Genomic DNA, 21,451 nt, shown 5'->3' on the forward strand with positions numbered 1-21,451 from the left:
GGTGGCCTGGCAGCTGGCGGCGCTGAGGTGGACGCGTCTAGAGGGTTGTCTGACCGTGGAGTCGGGGTTTGCTTTGGGGGCATGAGCCGAGGGGACTACGCCGAGGTGACGAGGTGAGTCCGGCCGCGACGCGCCTCTGCATCTTAGCGCCGGCCCCGCGAGGGGCTCCCAGAGGAGGCTGCCCTAGAGAGACGGCTTCTCAGGCCCCGCCCCGGATTGTCCCGCTGCTGGCCCGGAAATAACAATCCGAGTAATGACCCATCGCATCTGGGAATTCGCGGCCAGGGATGGGAAGCCCGGATTCCAGGCTTGACCCCACCGTTACCGTTAGCTTTTAGGAACAAGTGCCTGCTTCTCTGCTCCTCAGTTTCCCCAAATGACTGTTCGTGGCTTCCAGGGTCGTTGTAGCTCAGCGGGGGGGTGGGGGGTGGGCGGGAGCGTTTTGTGAATTCTGTGAATGTAAGAGGTTGTCGCCATTGCGAACCCAAAGGATTTTGATTGTCATATGGCATCTTGATCACTTACCACACTTTACCGTTCCTCAAAAAGTGCTGTGCCGAGCTGTCACGTGTATTGTCATATTTAAGCATCATAACAACCCTTGAGATAGGGATAATTATGCCCTTTGTAGGAAGGAGGAAGAAACTGAGGCTCCGAGTGGGGAAGTGGCTTGTTTCATTCATTCATTCAGTAAATACTGAGTACCAGCCAGCAGCTAGGCAGTGTACTAAGTGCCGGGAATAGAATCATCAAAATAGGTAAGGCCCTGTCCTCCAGTGACTTACATTCTAGTGAGGGAAACAGAAGATAAAAGAGTATGTGATACATTGAGCTGGTATTATGTGGAAAGAAAAAGGTAGCTGTCATAGAGACTAACAAGATGCCCTGCTCTATTAGGGAAAGCTTTTCTGAGGAGCGGACACTTAAGGGGCAATCATGACTTTCTAAAGTCACAAAATAACTGGGTGCAAAAGCCAGGATTTGAGTGCCTCTCTTTTGGCCCCATATCCTGCACTCTTCCCACTAAAAATGGTTCCCTCGTGTGATACTATTTCCTGTTGGTATTAGTATCAGAAGGTTTTATCATTCAAGTCTCATCTCAAATGTCATCTCCTATAGGTCTTCCCTTTACACTAATTCTAAAGTAGCCCATCCCTAGACTTTGTCAAATCCCCTTGCTTAACTGTGTTTGCGGCACTTACCACAAATTACATCTTGATTATTTATTTTCCTTTTGTCTTGTCCTGCCCCTCTTCCAAATATAAGCATGCATAGGGCAGAGACTTTGCTTGTTCACTGCTCTGTCCCCAGTACCTAGACACTGCCTGGAAAATAGAGGCTCTATAAAAATTTTTTGAATGAATGATCTGTAAGTAGAAGGAAAGGACAGGAAAGGACAAAATATTTCGCCTCTCCAGTTTCCACACCTGGGATTCTACTTATGCCTGTTTTACCTTTCTCCCAGGAAGTAGGAGCAAGAGCTATGGCTCGTTCATCTCTCTATTTTCAGCACATAGTCCAGGGCTTAGCAGTTATTAGTTGCTTGTCTCACATTATGGAACAGATTGAACATGTGAATGAGAGAGGAAGAAAAATACCCTCATGTGTGGAGGTAGATAAACACATTTAACAAACAATTACCTGAGGGGCTGCTATGTGCTAGCCCGTATAAGCTGTGCTGAGTTGAATAAGAGGGAATGGCAGTGTTCAGTATATCAGCTGTTGTTATTAAGACGCAGTTCCTGCAACACTGATCTCGGAGGCACTTCTGGTTTTACAGGACATGTTTTCTCTAGCAGGGAGTTATGAAGTCTGTCACAGCCTGCCATCTTCCCAGCCCCTTTATTTTCCTTCCTCTACCACATCATACATTAAAGCTTTATTTTACACCTGTTGTGTCATTTTTGGTCTTCTCAGCAACTCTAAGTTATAAGCAGGGCAAGGTTTATTATGTAGAGGTGAGGAGACTGAAGCTAAGAATGAAATGACTTCCAATGGAAATGCCAAAATTTGAAACCAGGCCTTCTGACCGCAAGGTTTTTGGTCTTTACATTACTGTCTCCATCGTAACCCTCATCCTCCTTTTGTGGCTGTGATATGAGACGTTTCAGGAACTAAGTCGGTAATAGTTTAAGCTAAAATTAATTGAATGCTTCTTAGGTGCCATGCATTTATTGTTCTTAATGTTTTTGGTGTATTAACTCAGTGAATCTGCATAGCTCTTTATTACCCCTATTTTACAAATGAGGAAACTGAGACACAGAGTGGTTAAGTAACTTGCCCACCGTTACAGAACTAGTAAATAATGGAACTGGAATAACTACAGAGCAAGTTAGTCTCTTCTTCCCAGTGTCTCCCAAAATATTAGACATGATAATAGCTAATTGATTACTTACTATTGTTCTTCCCCACCCATACCCTTAAGTGTCATTAAGACTCACTTTCTGGTGGTTTCCAAGGCTTATTTTGGGTGACGGTTGTTGAACTGGAGTATCATGTAGTAGTAGAGACTTTGGCCTCCTGCCCAGTCAGCCTCTGGCTTCAGAAGAGAAAAACTAGTTTCTACACACAGAACCACACCCCTTTCACCTTAAATGGAAGCTTTTGCTCTCTGGCTGCCGGAGGAGCTGTCCCAAGGGAACTGGTGCTGGGGCCCTGTTTGTGGAATAACTGAAGCCTTTGAAGGACTGCCCAGGGCATGCCCTCCTTGAATAAATGTTTGTTGAATTGAATTTGAAGTCTCATGTTCACAACATGTTGCTCCTTTCCTGTCTGAATATTCACATTTCCTTTAGTATTTCGTAGAGATTGATGGAAGCAGAAACCAAAACTCTTCCCCTGGAGAATGCATCCATCCTTTCAGAGGGTTCCCTACAGGAAGGGCACCGGTTATGGATTGGCAACCTGGACCCCAAAATCACAGAGTGAGTCTAATATATTTTAATTCATTACCTACAAAATTGGGATGCTTGTGGTGAGGATGTTCAGAAGAATTTTCAAGGGATATAGGCTATATTTTGGCCCTTTTATTTATGTTTTAATTATCTTTGAAGGGAATATGTTGTTTTAGCATGTCATCTTGTCATTTTTCTTACATTTGGACTCTTCTACTGCATAGACACAGACTTAGATACCCTTTAAACCATATATTACTTGTTTTTCCTGCTTGCCTAAGATGTTCTCCTAATTTTCAACTATTTCGAATCCTTGTACCCAGTGACTAGGAAATTATTTCCTAAAACCAGCCATGGGCATACTTTCATTCCCCAAAATGAAGGAACAAACAGAAGAAGTATCAGTATTTTCACAAAAAGGCAGAGAGGTACCACTTGACTCTAATTCATGTTAAGCAGCCATGGAACCAAGGAAAGTCAGAAGGAATCTTAGAGATACCCCAGTCACTTTGGTTTTCATTCATTCATTAAATGATTTGAGTGCCTACTCTGTGCCAAGTGCCATGCTAGGCAATTTTCAAAGTTTCTAAATCTGAGGAGCCTTGTCTTATTAAAGTACAGAACCTAGATATAAAATAAAAGCTCAGAGTTGCTCTGATTAAAGGGAGAACAAGGTGTACCCAGTGCCTTTGGGCCGCAGTCACCCTTTCTTTGGCAATCACTTATAGGACTCGTGGAGCACCCTTGAAAGACTCTGATATATTCCAGCTGTTTTATCCTACAGCAGAGGAAACTGAAGCCCAAGAGATAGAAGTGCCTTGTCCATGGTGACAAAGCTAATTGAATTGTCTTGACTCCCCACTCTTTCCTTTGTGGATATTATAGTGGAGTGAAATTTCTTAGCAGAGAGAATTGAGAGGTTTTTCCTTCCCCCAGTCGTTCTGTAGGGGCAGGTGGTGGTTGGTGGCAGGATAGCCAAGCGTGGGTGGATTGAGCCATTTGGGGTCAACGCTTGAAGCAAGCATGGGTTACAGCCTCAGTCCTAGAAGTTACTCCCTGTGGAATAGTGTTAAAAGCAAGGAGAGAGGAAACAAGGGAATCTGCTTAGAGGAGGTGTATAACAGGGTTGGGATTATGAGAGAGGAAAGAGATGTAAACTAACATATCAGGATCATGACAGAATGTTCAGTTCCTTAAACCTGCTCAAGCTCAAACTGGCTAAGTGTAGACACCGTTGGGTCGCTCTAGAAATTATGATGGTATTTAAGGTGTGTTGCCCCCTAATTATGTTACCTTGATCACGAGGGCCCTTAAATATAGACTGTGCATTTATTTTGGCTCTCTTTATGACTTATGGCGTTGAGGATGAATGTGTGAACCTGCCCAAGCTCTCAGTTAATGAGGGAATTAAACAGAGAAGCTGTTTCCATCATCTATAACCCAGGCTGTGAGAGGATGCTTCCAAGAGTGGTTTCCATTCCCACCTCTTCTTGTCTGAATGGAAATCTGGAGTGTGGAAACAATGTTCATTGTTTTAGCTGGGGTTCCCTGTAATGATATTCTTGTTATAATTGTATCCTGCTGCTTGACAGGAAGGTTCAAATGGGCATCTGCCACCTCAGTTTATGTCATAAGTGGGAGTATGTAGATGTTTTGTTTAGTTACAGCATTAACAGGAACATTGAATCAAAAACTCTCCCACTGGTATCTCTGCTCTTCTCATATCAGGACAAAGGTGGACATCCAGTACTAGACTACAGATCAGGGCCTTGCTGGCTCCACCTGTGACTTCCCACCTCTGTATTACCAGAGATCATTTCTACTGTATTTCATATATGGATTCCTTATCTTAAAATATTTTCTCGATAAACAAACTGATTTATTAAATTTCTTCTTAATGACATAACTACCAGTTGTAGCTTATGGTTAGCATGAAATGCATAGTGTTACTTCATTTAATTTACTTAATTACAGCAAAGAAACCTAACATTATAGTAAGGTAGGTCTCATCTTGTAGAAATATGTGATTTTCTTCCAAGTTTTTGAAGTCCATAAACTTCTAGATCCTGTTCCTTTCAAGATGTAGGTAACGATGGACCTAGACTAATTATTAAAATGCAGTCATTCCCAAACATCGAAGGGCAGCATGATGAAACTTGTGTGAACATGTGGTACCCAGCTTGTAGTCTAATCTCAGAAAATATTATTTGAATCCAAATCTCTAAAGTTCTAATGACTCTTGACAGAAGTTTTTTAAAGAAAAAAACCTTTTCCACTCAGTTTTTCAAAGTTTATTTTATAATAATTCTATTCATCTTATGTGCGTGTGTGCCTGTTACTAATCTGAGTTGTGTTCAAGTTATAGTAGGATGTCCATCAGCCTCTTCTCAACAGAATACGCATTGCTGACCGACTGTCTAGCACCCTGATACTCTGTTCAGTTTGTAGTTGCAATACTGACCATTTTAGGACCATGTTACATGCCAGGAATATCTGTATAACTAAATAGATCTTAGAGATCTGGATTTAAGGGAATGATGATATACTCTTATTTATGGAGGTAGCAGATTCCAAGCCTATGTTCTTTCGACTATATTTGGATTCCTCTCAACTATATTGTACCTCATAATTCTTACCTATAAAGTGAGACTGTTCAACTAAATGCTCTGGAAATGTCTTCTAGCTCTAATATTTCTTTAGTTCCTCTTATTTAAGCTTGCAACAGTCTTGTGAGGCAGGTAGAACAGACAACACTTCCCTACTTTATAAGTAAAGAAAGGTAAAGGGAGTTGACTCAGTTCACTTAAGTAGTTAATGATAGGACTAAGTTCCTGGCACCTAACATAGGGCTCTTTGCACAAATATTCTAACAGTCCATGTAACTGGACAGTCATAACCTAAAGTATTCTATTCTAAATTTTTCATTGTGAGGACTTCCTTTAAATGTTATGGGACCCAGTCTAACTGTAAGAGTAAAAACAACAACTTTAAATATTATTACTAGTGCCTTCAATAGAGAAGCTGAAAAAATTAATGTCTTTAGACATCTATTTTCTATACCATGGTTTCTTCTGAGAGGGTTAACACTGCTTTCTTTTTTAAATATTAAATGTGCTGTATAGAAAGCCAAATTAATAGCCACTGCGTTATGTATAAGGAGAAGTATGAGAGAGAACAAAGCCAGTAGAAATTCTAAAAGAAAGAACATTCTGGATGGAGGGTGAATCATAAATAAAGGAACATAAGTAGGAATAAGAAGTATTGTTGGGCTTCCCTGGTGGCACAGTGGTTGAGAGTCCACCTGCCGATGCAGGGGACATGGGTTCGTGACCCGGTCTGGGAAGATCCCACATGCCGCGGAGCGGCTGGGCCCGTGAGCCATGGCCGCTGAGCCTGCGCATCCGGAGCCTGTGCTCCGCAATGGGAGAGGCCGCAACAGTGAGAGGCCTGCGTACCGCAAAAAAAAAAAAAAAAAAAAAAGAAGTATTGTTATGGATGAGTCGAATATCGGGAAGACCTTTTTGACTAAAAGGGAGGTTGAATACTAAACGATAATGAAAATAGTAGTTGGAGAGAGAGAATGCTATCAGATTAAGACAGGATCTATAAAATTTATTCAGACAAGTTTGAATTTCACGTAGAAGAGATTCGTGAGTGTTTGGTGGGAGACCAACATCATGAAAGTGATGTTTTAGTAGGAAAATCAGACATCAGTATTAAGGATGAATAGGAGGGGCAAAGACTGAAGATGAAGATTAGCTGCGGACCTGCCATTAATATCACCTAGATAGAGACAGTGACCTTGGAGACCACTGGGTGGAGTCTGCGAGATGAAGAAGGTGACTGAAGAGGAGCGGAGAGCTAAAGATGATCCTGATGTTTCTTGCCTGAGAAATGGAAAAGAATCATGTCCACACCAGCCAGCGGAATAGCTGGAAAGAGGCATAGTTTGTGGAGAGGAGGAGGTCAGGCCTGGCGTTATTAAGTAAACTTAAAAGCAATGGAGAGCCACCTGGGTGGAAATGTCCTTCGGATGTAGACTTTCAGAGCTAAGCTCAAGGGATTATAAACGCATGAGCATGTAAGAACAGAGTGTTTCCACCTGAAGACACGCCCGCTTCTCTCTCAGCCCATTCCTTGTTTTTCCTCCATGACCTGTGCTGCTTCTCATGCTTTGGTTTGCATAAAACAGCCTTTACTATTTACTTATTTAAATTTGAAACAAAGTAAGACCATTTAAAAACATATAAGGCATAGAACATAAAGACCCACCACATAATAATTTCTGTAAATTTATGAAAAAAATTTTCTCTAAAACAAATTGTGCATTAAAAAGAATCTTAAATGTCATTTCGTTGGCTTCCCAGTACCTACAGCATCACATTAAAATTCCCTCCTGCACACATCTTTCCCAACCTGTCCCCTGCCTGCCTTTTAGCCTCTTCACTTACTGTATAAGAGCCCCCACTGTCTGCCGTTGGCTCAGTCTTTTTCACCTTTATGTCTTTACACAGGGTATTCACTAACCGCCTTCCCTGCACAGCTGGTCCTCTTCATCTGTGTGCTCACGTACATACCTCTGTGTGCAAGCTTCACACTTTTAAAATTGTTTGATTACATCTCTCTGTCCTCGAACCAGAATGTCAGGTCTTTGAAGACAGAGACTTAGTTGTATTCATTTGGATAGTCAAGTGCCTAATACTACAATTCTTGACACATTTGTAGGTGTCTATCTTAACCTAATCTAATTCATATAGACTAATTCCCTCTGTGCCATTAGGCAGGAAGGCCATTTTAAAGACCCATTACAGAAAACACTAATTATGTTGCAGAAATATGTATGGGACTGGTGTACTAATTCTCCGGCTCCCGAAGGCTGCAGGGCCCACATTTCATTAAGTGAAGCAAGGCTCTGATGAGTAGCGAGCTCTCCCGTACTTCAGCAGCAGATGAAAGTGCTTGCAGATGTGAAAGCAAGATTCTCCAGGCTTTTTTCACTATCAGAGCTTGCAGTCTCCATCTCCAGGAAGCAAAATAGTAAACATTTCATTCCTTTTGTTTCGGTGTTCCGATAATTTCAAGAAATTATCAAACAAGGAAAGAAATCCTGGAGAAGTTGAAAGACGCGGACCTAAGCAGATGTTCCTGGAATCTTAAGGTCGCACTTCTCGGGCAGAACGCATTTGTTAGCTTTTCAAAGAATAATCTGTTGGAGTTTTTTTTTTTTTCCCTGAGTAAATTAAAATTCATTTCCTAGGAAATGCCGATCGCCTTACCTTCCTGCTATTAAGCAGAATGGAGTTAATGAAAAGATGACCGGCCCACCGTAGCCCTTAGGTTGTTTTTTTAAAAAAAGATTTGACCCACCATTTATGGCAACTGGTGCAGTGTTGAGGTTTGAATGTGTATAGTAAGTGGAAGATGCAGCTGTGAATTAAAGACGCTGAGAGAGATTCTTCTAGCCCATCTGCGCACTTGAGAGACCCACCCTTGCTGTAAGCATATTCAGAAAACCAAGTAAAACCAGAAATTTGCACTTTAGGTGTCTTCCTTTCCCCTGAAGAATCACCTCATTCATTCTCACCAGCAGTTGAGGTATCGTGATAGGAATTGAGAGTTTGGAAACTAGAGGGTTATGGTTGTTTTCTCCTTCAAAACAGATCTAAAGACCAGATTAATATCCACTGTATGCCTTGGGATCCTTGCCCCCTGCCCCAGTAAAAGACCTGTGTTATGTCTTCCTTGCTCCACTGTGTCAGGACCTGATCCAGGATAATGGGCTTGCTTGTTGATGTGCATTGTCTCAAATTTAGTGTAGCTTATGATCCATTTCATATCTTCCTGCCTCCCAAAGGAGATTCTTACTCAAGAATAAGATCTTGATGAGTTTTCTCCTAGAAAACAATGTGAATATGAATGTGGCTGTAAAGACAGCTTTACTGACTCCCTGTGGGGTAGAATTCCCAGTAATAACAGATTTAGCATGTGGGCTGATACCTTTTTAGTATCACAGGGACAGCATTGTTTAGAGAAAGCCTTGACTCCATTTGAATAGCGTGGAGGATGCCAGGAGGAAGGCCAAAGGAAAAGGAAACGGGAGAGCTGTTGGTTTGTCTCACCCTTACATCAGATGACAGGAAGTCGGAATTGAGATTGGCCACAGCAACCTGTTAAGGCCACATCTGTTTGAATAACTTAAAAGCTCTATAGAAACCAAGTAAGTTTTAGAGAAAGGAATCCAAGAAGAGGGTGAGGGGCAGAGTGGCAAGAAAGAGCTTGGGGTAAACCTCCTGCCAGTAGTAAATGCCTTCCTTGGCCAGCTAGATTCTTTATTCAGCCACACCAGAGCATAAATCGTATTGAAGCAACTGAGGTTGGGTAGTTACCTGCAGTGGGATGATTTATAGGACCGGCCAGGTTCCCCTGCCTGTGTGAGACCAGCCTCCATCACGTTGCGGTTCCACATTGTCCTGTCATTCGGTCACGTCAGGGATGGAAACTCTCAAGCACTTATGGAAGTGCCACTAGCTGTGGTTTGGCTTTTGGCAGAATTTGTCTCAAGTGCAGTTTGGGGCTAATGATTAACTATGAAAGCTAACGGGGAAGTCTTCCAGGATTGTTTCGTTGTTTGTATGAATGTATATGTGTTACTTTGTTTATTTTTGAGGTAGGGTTGGCCTTTGCATTTGGAGTGTGAGTGTGTGTTTCTGATGGAGTTGTAGTTATTCACAAATACTATTTCATTGCCAAGAAATTGAAAATAAATAAATCGACACAATTTTTGAGCTATTCTCCAAAAGAAAAACAAATGGTGCTTGTGGGCCAGACAGCTGTTTGTTAGGTGTGGTTTTTTTGTTTGGTATTTTTGTGTTGGACAGACGCATAGCCATGACAATTCTAGTCCCCATTCCAAATAGAGGCAAGCAACTCTGTTTGCCAAATAAACTAACACGGCAGTTTGGAGGAAGGCAGGGGGCAGTGATGTGAGATTTTATCCCTGGGGTAAATGATCTCCTGCTTTTATCTCGCAGGCTGACCAAATTCCCAGAGTGTCTCAGGGGCTGTTCTTTCTCCATAGATACCACCTCCTCAAGCTCCTGCAGAAGTTTGGCAAGGTGAAGCAGTTCGACTTCCTCTTCCACAAGTCAGGTGCTTTGGAGGGACAGCCTCGAGGGTACTGTTTCGTTAACTTTGAAACTAAGCAGGTAATTGAACTTCTCCCCCTTTCCCAGTACTTACACTCTCATAATTATCTGTGCATCCCTCTTGACTACTAGAGTAGCAGTTCCTTGTGGGCAGGAGCCATGTCTGATTCATCTCTGTGTGCTGTGCTCTGAGTCCTAAAGGAGATCCTCGGTAAACAACTGAATTAGTGAACAGCTTTCAAGGTCTACCCTCCCCAGGCTGGCAGTCTCAGGCAGCTGACCTACTTTTCTGACCAGATGCTTTGGGATGCCCACATTAAGCACATGGACATGCCCCTCCCTCTTCTCTTTTGTTTGTTCCTTTAGTGGCTGGCCAACAAAGCCTCCTTTTCTTTCAGTAGTTTTGCCCCGTGGTGCAGAAGCCCTCCCTCTCTGTGGTGAGCCGCCCACAAACTCTCTTTTATTTTTATTTCTTAAAAATGTATCCTTCTTCTCAATGTCTCAGAATAAATGTGGACAAATTTGAATATATACAGAGAAAGAGAACCTCCAGCTTCAACCATGATGTATCCATGTATCCGTATTAAAATTTAGTCCTTGGAGGGGACATGCATTGATAAAGGAATTGAATTTGAATGTTATTAAATATGGAGACACTGCTTATAGCTCTATAACTTTATTAGTCATGTGTGAGAACATTGCCTAGTTATTGTTTTATTAATAATAATTGTATTTGTATGTTTTTCTTACTGTAAAAGTGATACCTGTTTCTTACAGATGAAAATATAGATAAGTAATTTCATTTATTAGCCTAAAACCCAGAAATAATCAGTTTTTTAATATTTAGTTGTATATCTTTGTAGTCCCTTCTTTCTTCACATTCATACACACATACACACGCACACAAACACATGTACACAATTTTTAAAAAAAACATGTGCAGCTTATAACACACAAACAGAATTATATATCCTATTTACCACTGAAAGAAAATTAAAATTTTTTCTGTCATCTAATACACATCAAGATAACATTCTGGGGCTTCCCTGGTGGCGCAGTGGTTGAGAGACCGCCTGCCGATGCAGGGGACACGGGCTCGTGCCATGAGCCATGGCCGCTGAGCCTGCGCGTCCGGAGCCTGTGCTCCACAACGGGAGAGGCCACAACAGTGAGAGGCCCGCGTACCGCAAAAAAAGAAAAAAAAAAATAACATTCTGTATCATATTGTGGTTTCACTGGTGTAGCTGTAGATATATGTAAAAATTCACTGATCTATAATTTTATTATTTAGACCTCAGTTTAAAAACTAACCAGTGTCACCTTTGATGACTGCATAATATTCTGTGAACGTATGGTAATTTACTTAACTAATCTCCACACGTGTCAGCAGTGCAGTGAACGTCTCTTTAGCTCTATGTACATATTTACTATATTCATGGAAATGGAGTGGTGTCAACAAAGGCCACAATTTTTTTTCGTAATATGACTGCCAAATTGCCTTCAAGAAGTGATGTGTCAGTATGTTCTGAAACTGTCTGAGAGTGTCATTTGTCCTTACCAGTGCTGGGAATTTTTTTTGTTAATTTCCCCTAATTTTTGCAAATGTGATAGGCAGTACGTGATTCATTATTGTTCTAATTGTTCAAGGTTTGTTTTGAGGGAACTGAAAATGTGCTCTATATAGTTAGCAGTTTAAAGTACTTTGTTCTTTCCTAATGATAGAGCATGTTGAGGATTTTTATAGACAACTAAAATCAGTGGTCATGTTGAGGACAGGTGCTGGTTTTTTTTTTTGCGGTACGCGGGCCTCTCACTGCTGTGGCCTCTCCCGTTGCGGAGCACAGGCTCCGGACGCACAGGGTCAGTGGCCATGGCTCACGGGCCTAGCCGCTCCGCGGCTTGTGGGATCTTCCCGGACCGGGTCACGAACCCGTGTCCCCTGCATTGGCAGGCGGACTCTCAACCACTGCACCACCAGGGAAGCCCCAGATGCTGGTTTAAAAACACTAAACTTGAAGTCACAAAGCCTGTTATTTCTGACTCTTCCATTTATTAACTTTAGGCGAGTCTCTTTAACTTATTTTGACCTCAGTTTTCATCTAAAAATGGGGATTAAAAACACACACCCTCCTTACCTTTTAGGAAGTTGGGAGAATAGGTGAGGGTTTATATGAAAACACATTTGGCATTTAATAATGTTGGATACATGAATTTTGAAACAAGTTACAGAGACGGGAAATTCTTTTTTCAAACATTTATCACCTGCTGGCACCTTATGACTGTTGATACTACAGAATTAATGGAGAGTGTCATGTAAATTCTAATTCACTAAGTGAAACTTAAGAATAAAATGTCTCATCTATCCTTCTAACTTTGCGTGCCATAGTGAGGCAAGGATGCCAGTGATGAATACTTGACACGTAGTAGGTACTCAGATATTTGTTGAATGTCATACCGGCAGGATCCAGAGGAATAAGAGAGTCACTGGGAAAACCAGACTGGAATGTCCTACACTGAGCCTCGGACTCTCCTTGTTCCTCTTCCTGTTCCTTAAGGGCTTCTTCACTCCCAGTAAACGTGGGTTACGCTTGGCCGAATGCCTCATGGATACAAATGGAGCAGAGAAGGCTTGGCAGGATGGAAAAGTACAGCCAGGCTTCCTGGGAATGTCCTAGAGTGCCTATTACCCAGCCTCAGGAATTCCTTTCAACCTCGTTGCTCCTATATCTGATGGGGACAGGGTCAGGGAAGTTCTGGCTCTGAAAACCAGGTGCAGAGATTGGCCCACAGAGATACCTTGCTCGTAGTCTCTTTGACTCACTCCTGCTTTTTCCGGCCTGGTTTCCTTCACTCCCATATCCTTTGAAGCCATTACTGTTTCTCACTTTGGATTCAGGGAGTATAAGCCCTAGTCCAGGATATAGTTTCAGAGTCCCTGGTGGAGTACAATTTCTTGACACAGTAGGTGCTACTCTAACTAACAGAAGTATGTAGAAAGATATCACCCAATAGGCCACACAACGGTCAGCTAATAATCTGACGTTGGTTGAGTGCTTACCATATGCTCCGTGCTCTACATGCGCTCTTTGACTCCTCACGGCCACTGAGGAACAAGCAATGTCCATATTTTACAGGTGAAAAAGATAATATCCAGAGAGATTAACTGACCTGCTAAATATTACGCTGCCAGTAAGTGGCAGAGCCAAGATTTGAATTTTTGTTTGACTGAGATTACAAAAACTCATACCCTTTTTACTATTCTGCCTTTTTTTTTTTCTTGTAAACCCTTGCCACTTGTTTAACAAAACAGTTAGAAATTCAGCCATCAAAGCTAGTGAGGCATTTGAATCTTTGACTAACATTAATCCCTTTCCTGAACAGGAAGCAGAACAAGCCATCCAGTGTCTCAATGGCAAGCTGGCTCTGTCTAAGAAGCTGGTGGTGCGATGGGCACACGCACAAGTGAAGGTGAGTCTAACAGACTAGAAAGACAGCATCAGCTCATCCTAAATGAATCTTCCGAAAGACAGTTGTCCACTTGCCCATTCGCATCCAAGCCTCTGCACATCTGGAACAGCCATACTCTGGTCTCCTACTTGTATTTACCATGTGTGTTGCCAGATTTTTCTTTTGAGAAACATCTCAGGAGGGATTAAGTTCCTTCGTCGTTTCTCTCCGCATACCCACAGATTCTGTTTTTGATTGATTCTTCCATGTGACTGATATGTATACTCAGACCTCTATCATTTTTTTGGTGGGGGTTGTTCTTTGGAGGAAAAAATGTATTTATTTTTAAAATTAGTTGCTTTAGGCGTTGTTAGACTCTTCCCAGCCTCTCAGTTCTTTGGAGAGTTTGAATTGTTTATTCTAAATGCTTGCGAAATGGGTAGTTTGTAAGAGTGCTTAAAGCACTGACATTTCCTTACTCCAGAGATTTTAAGAGTTATTTGTGGGACTTTGCAGTGTCTGTATTGACTCCAAGGCCCAAGCAGTGGTGAACTGCCATGTTCATCTCCTACTTGTTCTCTTGGGAAAATCTACAACCACTTTAAAAAAAAAAAAAAAAAAGAACAGTCTTCTGTTACAGCCAGCACAGGTGAAGTATGTGCACTGGAGCAATCCCCAAAGTTGATTCTATTCCTCCTGCAGTGTGGTCTTTACAGACCTGTCTGCAAAAAGATTTGTGACAGCTAGATTTGGAGCCTCAGTCTTTAGCTAAATGAGCATGAGTTTTGATCAGAGACTGTACCCAACAAGCTTCCCAGTAAAGAGTCACAGAAATAGAACATTTGAGTTCAGTGTCCAAGCTGAAGAACGGAGCTCAGACACTTTGGATCTTTATGAGTATTCCAGGTAACCACAGAGCCTTCTCAATTTCTAGGACCCATTGCCTTAAAAATAGAAGCAGCAAAGAGAATTACCAAATGCTTTTTTACTCAAAAGAAAATCAAGTCTCATTTGCCAGACTGGCTGTCATTTTCTCATTCTGCATCTCATTGAAAAGACATGCAAGAGAAATAAATCATCCTTCGTTCTGTCTTTCATTTGAAAATCTCTGTGCCCTGCAGTTCTCTTCTCCTACACATCTTTTTGACCAGAGGCTCCTGATTGCTCTTTAATATTGTATTTACCTTTTAAAAGAAGTATATAATTATCTGACATCAAATAAACTACTCTTCCTGGAGAATGTTTTCTATATCAGTGGCTGAAAGCTGTTACTACTTTTCTTCTCCACTTAAATCTGTTAAGAGTTGAATGTTATGGTTGGTACTTTGCAAAAATCTAGCAAAATTTTAAAGTGCTTGGAATAAAGCAAAATAAATATTGTAAGAGGTGACGTATGACAGAATAAGAATGTGAGAGGGCAATCCTGCTGTGTGTCTGTACCATCTGCGAATTTAAAGGCTGAAATTCTTTCCCTACCAAATAAGGAGGACTGATGGCTAGATGGGAAGCCTCTTCTAAATTTCTCAGTTTATAACTTTTAGGCCAAAACTGTCTGGACGTCTACATTAATTCTAAACATAAAGCAGTCCTAAGATTGTTGAAAAATAATCTAACGATACACTGATGGTATTAGGATTTCTGAACACATGCACTGCAGTAGAGGGCTGGTTTCTGCCCAGGTGAGGTAATTTGCCTTTTTCTTACTTGCAGAGATACGATCATAACAAGAATGATAAGGTCCTTCCGATTAGTCTTGAGCCATCCTCAAGCACTGAGCCCACTCAGTCTAACCTAAGGTAAGAAGGTGTACTACAGGAAGACGCAAGCAGGTATGCAAGAGCTTGAGCCATCTCTTCATTCTAACCTTCATTCCGGTTCTAGTAAACCTTCGGACTCTTAATTTAGAGTAGAATCTACTAACTTGACACGCTGAGAAGTGTGTTCAGTTAGTCTCCAGAATGTATACATTTCACCTCCTCCCATACGCCTAAGAGTGTGTACCAGCCATTTACAGAATTCATACACTCAAAAGAGGCTGGGTGTACTTACCATATACCTGCCATTATACTTGGCACTGGGAATGCAAAGGTAAAGCAGATTCAGTCCTTGCCATAAAAACAGGCATTTTAATAAGACCTTGATTATCTTCAGCATTTGTCATCATACACGAATTCCTCCCCAGCTATGAGTTCCTTTATACAGAATTCGGGTTTGTAGCACTTTAATTTTATCTACGATTTCAGCAAATATAACAGTTTTGGTTCTAGTAAGTACAAATTATCATTTCCTTCCTTGGAGTTAATTCAAAACAGAAGGAATTGAGGGTTGAGTAGAGAAAGCGGAAGTTAAGTAGATGGGTGAGCAGAAGTAGAGGGGTTTACTTTGCATCGTAGCCTAGGGAGAAATGTTAACAATAACAAAAGCCAGGATTTATTGAGCTCACCATGAAGCAGGCTCTGTGCTAAACACTTTACATGCCGTATGTCATTGAATTATAAAAATTCTGGTAAAAGTACAGTTGTACTCATTTTACAAATGAGGAAACTGAAGTTTAGAGAGGTAAAATATCTTGGCCAAGATCACGCAGGTAGCAAATAGCAGAGTCCAGATTCAAAGACAGGTTTACTGGACTTAAACATTCAGTCTTTTAATTACTGCTTTAAAGAAACTCCAGGCTGTAAATGCAGGACTACTGTTCTAAAGTCTGTTCCAGGGGCGAGGAAGAAGATAGGTGAAAGATCATCAGTGTTCCATAAGGATCAGAAATCAACATGTCTATATGGGGAAAGAATCGAAAAAAGAGTGGATATATATATATATTTGTATAACAGATTCACTTTGCTGTACACCTGAAAGTAACACAATATTGTAAATCAATTATACTCCAATAAAAATGAAAAAAAGGGCTTCCCTGGTGGCGCAGTGGTTGAGAGTCCGCCTGCCGATGCAGGGGACACGGGCTCATGCCCCGGTCCGGGAAGATCCCACATGCCACAGAGCGGCTACGCCCGTGAGCCATGGCCGCTGAGCCTGCGCATCCGGAGCCTGTGCTCCGCAATGGGAGAGGCCACAACAGTGAGAGGCCCGCGCACTGCGAAAAAAAGAAAAGAAAAAAAAAAAAGGAAATCAACAGTGTCATGAAGTCAGGAAAATGATGCCTATTTGGACAGAGGGCCAGACAGGGAAAAAAAAACCTTTCCTATATATTTGCACCAAACAAAACAGATGTACAGGCATCTCATTAAACTGCAGGGGAAGGTGATCCTGAAATGTTTTCAGGAGCGATAAAATTGGTAAATTAAAATTAATTTTATAGTTACTAATTTGTCTAATATCATTGATATTTCTTAATTTTGTGCTGCTTTATTTTATACTCCCAATTTTTTTTTTTTTTTCCCTAACCAATGACTTCTGTAGATTCACTGGGAACTTATTTCGGCTATCCTATTTTCCCCACGAGAGTAAACCTCCTTGATCACAGATTGGTTTCATGGAGGTTTTCATAAATCTAACTCCTGTTAGGAAGGGACGACTGCATTTATGCTTGGTGATCTCCATGGTACAGTGAACATGTCTTTAGTTTCTTATTTTCACTGTTTGCTCTCTTTACTAGATAATCTAGCCTGGTGTTTTCCATTTATTTTTTAATCCAGAGAACCTCAGTTTACATCTTTCGATTAACATCTATGCCTAATTAGAGAAGGTTGTTTTCCCTGTGACTCATACAGAATGAATGGCTGGCTGTTAATTTTCCATTAATGGAAAAAGGTGCTGGAATGCATCTCAGTGAGACCTCAGAGTTCTTTTTTTTTTTTTTTTTTTTGCGGTACGCGGGCCTCTCACTGTTGTGGCCTCTCCCGTTGCGGAGCACAGGCTACGGACGCGCAGGCTCAGCGGCCATGGCTCATGGGCCTAGCTGCTCCGAGGCATGTGGGATCTTCCTGGACCGGGGCATGAACCCGTGTCCCCTGCATCGGCAGGCGGACTCTCAACCACTGCGCCACCAGGGAAGCCCAGGGTTCTTTTTTTTTTTTTTTTAATTTATTTATTTATTTAGACTAGGGTCTTCGTTTCTGTGCGAGGGCTTTCTCTAGTTGCGGCAAGTGGGGGCCACTCTTCATCACGGTGCGCGGGCCTCTCACTATCGCGGCCTCTCTTGTTGCGGAGCACAGGCTCCAGACGCGCAGGCTCAGTAGTTGTGGCTCACAGGACTAGTTGCTCCGCGGCATGCGGGATCTTCCCAGACCAGGCCTCGAACCCGTGTCCCTTGCATTGGCAGGCAGATTCTCAACCACTGCGCCACCAGGGAAGCCCCCAGGGTTCTTTTTTATTGCAACTTAGTTTTTTAATTTTACGTTGCCGGTGTAAAGTCATGAGTATGTGCAGATGTATGCCTTTTGAGGATCTCTAAAAGGCCATGTGCACATTCCCTCCCAAGTTTCTGTCCCGGACTGTAGACCATTGACAGCATCAGAATGGAAAATAAAGGGAGTCGTGGGCCAAAAAATACTCTGCCTAAGTGCTTTGCATTCTGGTCCAGGGATAGCAGTGACCTTGATCAGAAGGGAATTCCTCACAACTTCTGCAGTGTCTCCTCACCCCTTCTCTCTAATACATGGCTACTCAGCTCCCAACCTAATGGAGAGGAAAAAACAAGGACTTTGATGATAAACTGGGCTTGAATCCTGGCTCCACAATTTCTTAGCTGTGTGAACCTTGGGTGAATCCCTACCTCTGTGCATTTGTTTATCTGTAAAATGTGGATCAAAACCCTTGCAATATTGTTGCAAGGATTAGAAACAATATAAGTAAAATGCTGGACCACTGCCTGGCTCATTGTAAGCACTCTAAATGATAGCCTAAACACACATTTGTCAGTAAACAGGGACTTTGTAGGAGTTCCAGGATTTTTTTCCCATTATTATTTAGTGATTCAGAAGGTGGTACAGTATAATATAGCTCATAGTATAGCTCTGGAGTCCAATTGTATTCAAATCTCAACTCTGCCACTCACTAGCGGTATAACACTAGCTAAGTTAACCTTTCTATGCCTTGTTTTCTTTATCTGTAAAGTAAAGAATATAACGTACGTGAATCATTTCTTCCATTTCTTCTAATTGTGGTAAAATACGCATAATATAGCATTTACCATCTTAACCATTTTTAAGTGTATAGTTCAACGGTATTAAATACATTCATAATTTACAACCAGCACCACCATCTGTCTCCATAATTCTTTTCCTCTTGTAAAACTGAAGCTCTACACCCATTAAACATTAACTCCCCATTCCCACCTCCCCCAAGCGCCTGGCAACCACCATTCCACTTTGTGTCTCTGTGATTTTGGCTACTCATTTAAGTACCTCATGTAAATGGAATCAAACAGTATTTAACTTTTTAACGTTTGTTTAACTTAGCGTAATGTCCTCCAGGTTCATCCACATTGTAGCATATGTATATACCATATTTTGCTTATCCATCCATACTTTGATGGACACTTGGGTTGCTTCCACAGTTTATTGTGAATAATGCTACCATGAAAAAAACAATGCTACCATGAACATGAGTGTACACATCTCTTCCAGACTCTGCTTTGAATTCCTACACAAATTATTTTTGAGTGCCTACTATCTACAGACACTAAGGTGCTGATCAGTGTTGGTGTCTGAGGTTTAAATGTAGCAATATGCAAAGTACTTCTAACAGTGTCTTACAGAGAAAACTTAATAGATGGACCAGACTTGATCTCTTTCCTAAAATGAGAACATTAATTGTTTTTATATGTGTTTTCTGTAAAATGCTTGCATGTTTGTGTTTGAGTATCTTGTTGCTACTCTGATATGCTTAAGAGGCACAAAGAAGATGAAAGACACAGGTATTCTCTGAATGTACCCACTCTGATCCTCTGCTGTCCTTTTTCCAGTGTCACTGCAAAGATAAAAGCCATTGAAGCAAAGCTGAAAATGATGGCAGAAAACCCTGACGCAGAGTATCCAGCAGCACCTGTTTATTCCTACTTCAAGCCACCAGATAAAAAAAGGACTACTCCTTATTCTAGAACAGCTTGGAAATCTCGAAGATGATGGTTATGAATTACCATAACAGCAAAAGCAAATTGGTGTCCACACCTGAAATCCTCTGCCTTTGTGCTTGTAGCTGTGAATGGTACTATCCGACAGAGCACAGTCACATGTTAGAGTTTGGTAACATAACGTCTTTGGATGTTCTTATGGATGTTTCTTCCCTGAAGTATGTGTGGAATTGAGCATCATCCAGAATAAATAGGATTGTATCCAAAACTGTGATTTGAACACTGGGATGCTCTAGTTGGCTGGTTTGTTTGGATTTGTAACTCCAGAAACAGTATATAGTGTGCCAGAGAGAAAGGCAAACGTAAAAAATGTTACTATTTAAATCAGGAAACTTAAGTTATTAATATCCGTCATAAAAAAAACAAACAAAACATTTTCCTGTACTCAAGTGTCTTTACAACATAAAGAAGAAGTAAAAGACAGGGAGGGAAGTGAGAGATTTTTGAATCGTGTTCAGAACTGCTGTTCCAGAATTCTCCATGGAAATCCCTCCAACTGGACTAAAAGAAAAGGTTCTTGGCAAAAAGAGCTGTTTCTTTGAGCAAATGTTGTGGTAATATGTTTAAGAATTATGCTTATTGTTTCAAAATCCCAACTAGGAAAACATGGTGTATATCTTAAAAAATTGTTTGCATTGACAAAACTGTAGAATGAAATTTAGCATTTTATACCACAATGGAAGTTCTGTTTGGAAATCCAGTTTTTCTACTGGGATCATTTTTTAAGAATCTGAATAATCCTGCCTCTATAATACCAAATGTCATTATTAATATGGGACTTTTAAAATTGCATTTATTGCATGAGATTGTTTTTAATAGCATGAGGATGTTCTATTTGGAATTGTATCATGGTCAATCTAAATAGAAAAGCAAAATTTCTTTGAAAACTTAAACATTGCTATATTGATCTCTAACAAACATGTTATTTATTAATAATTGTGTAGAGGTCTGAGTAGAAGAAATCAAATTCTCTTATGTGGGGTGAGGTGGGGACATGCAGTGGACACAGAAAGTCAATGGAGCAGGCACTGCTCTGGCACCGAGATTGTAATGACCTCATGTTTTATGTGGTTTTTAAAGGCTTGAAAGACTGCATGACTTTAAAACGATTCTTCATTTTTAGAACCTACTTCTCCCTAGATATTTTTTGCCTCTGTGAACATTTTAAATATAACAGTAGAGAAAGAAAAAGAAATCAACAGATTTGGGAGTGTGTTTCTGTCAGCAGTGTTGGTTGGTCATTTTGGTGCAAAGTTGACAGACTGTTTCATTGGGCAGCACCATTGCTTCTTTACCAGGTAAATCATTTTGTTACCCAACGTGCCACTCTTAGTACAGACTGTTTACCGTCATTTTTCCTAGCAAGAGGAAACTTTCATTATAGGAACTTAAGTCTTCCTATGAGCATAAATGAATTTAAGACACTTGAACCAAAACTTCAGCATAGTGAGGTTTCAGAATTCACAGAACCGGTTCAGAGAAATTCTTATCACCTTTCCCAAGGTAAAGCTTTTCAGATATCTTTAAATGTTAAATACTTCCTGCGTTTATGAGCTCAGTCTAAGATGCGAGTAACTCTCTTTCCACTTGGGGGATAGGTCAGGGAGGAAGGAGCATTATCTCCCATTTTTCTGGTGACTTCTGAGAGCATAGAATTCACCATTTTATCCTTAAGTCCTCAGAGAGTTATGGTGGAGTAGGACTTAATTAATGCAAAATAGTCTTCTATTTTTAATAGGAACTTAGAAAATACTTAACTTTGAATTATCTAGAGTTGTTTCCTTTAGAAACCAGAGCTATTTATTTGTATTTAAAGCAATGTTTGTTATTTGTACCAATTCTTATTCCTCTGTGTGAATAAATGCAAGACGGTG

At 41.0% G+C, this 21,451-nt stretch overlaps 1 protein-coding gene across 2 annotated transcripts; it reads left to right on the forward strand.

Annotated features, from left to right (window-relative positions):
• Position 1: 1 nt before the first annotated feature.
• RBM18 (RNA binding motif protein 18) lies at positions 2-21,451 on the forward strand. Of its 2 annotated transcripts, none has more exons than XM_027104953.1 (6): positions 2-113; positions 2,796-2,924; positions 9,926-10,099; positions 13,421-13,507; positions 15,197-15,282; positions 19,410-21,451. In XM_027104953.1, the coding sequence occupies exons 2-6, from the start codon at positions 2,892-2,894 to the stop codon at positions 19,567-19,569; spliced, it is 540 nt and encodes a 179-aa protein (XP_026960754.1). In that variant the 5' UTR covers positions 2-113; positions 2,796-2,891; the 3' UTR covers positions 19,570-21,451. The 2 variants fall into 2 exon arrangements, with proteins under 2 accessions (XP_026960754.1, XP_026960753.1); XM_027104952.1 differs by having other exon boundaries at positions 9,973-10,099.

The sequence above is a fragment of the Aethalodelphis obliquidens genome, unplaced genomic scaffold (assembly GCF_003676395.1).
Source record: "Aethalodelphis obliquidens isolate GAN/ISIS:26980383/991018 unplaced genomic scaffold, ASM367639v1 scaffold7, whole genome shotgun sequence".
Taxonomy (NCBI): Eukaryota; Metazoa; Chordata; class Mammalia; order Artiodactyla; family Delphinidae; genus Aethalodelphis; species Aethalodelphis obliquidens.

Coding starts and splice junctions, on each gene's coding strand:
- RBM18 (XM_027104952.1), top strand. CDS start 2,812: ATGGAAGCAGAAACCAAAACTCTTCCCCTGGAGAATGCATCCATCCTT. Junction 10,100..13,420: donor TTAACTTTGAAACTAAGCAG/GTAATTGAACTT, acceptor TTTCCTGAACAG/GAAGCAGAACAAGCCATCCA. Junction 15,283..19,409: donor CCCACTCAGTCTAACCTAAG/GTAAGAAGGTGT, acceptor TCCTTTTTCCAG/TGTCACTGCAAAGATAAAAG.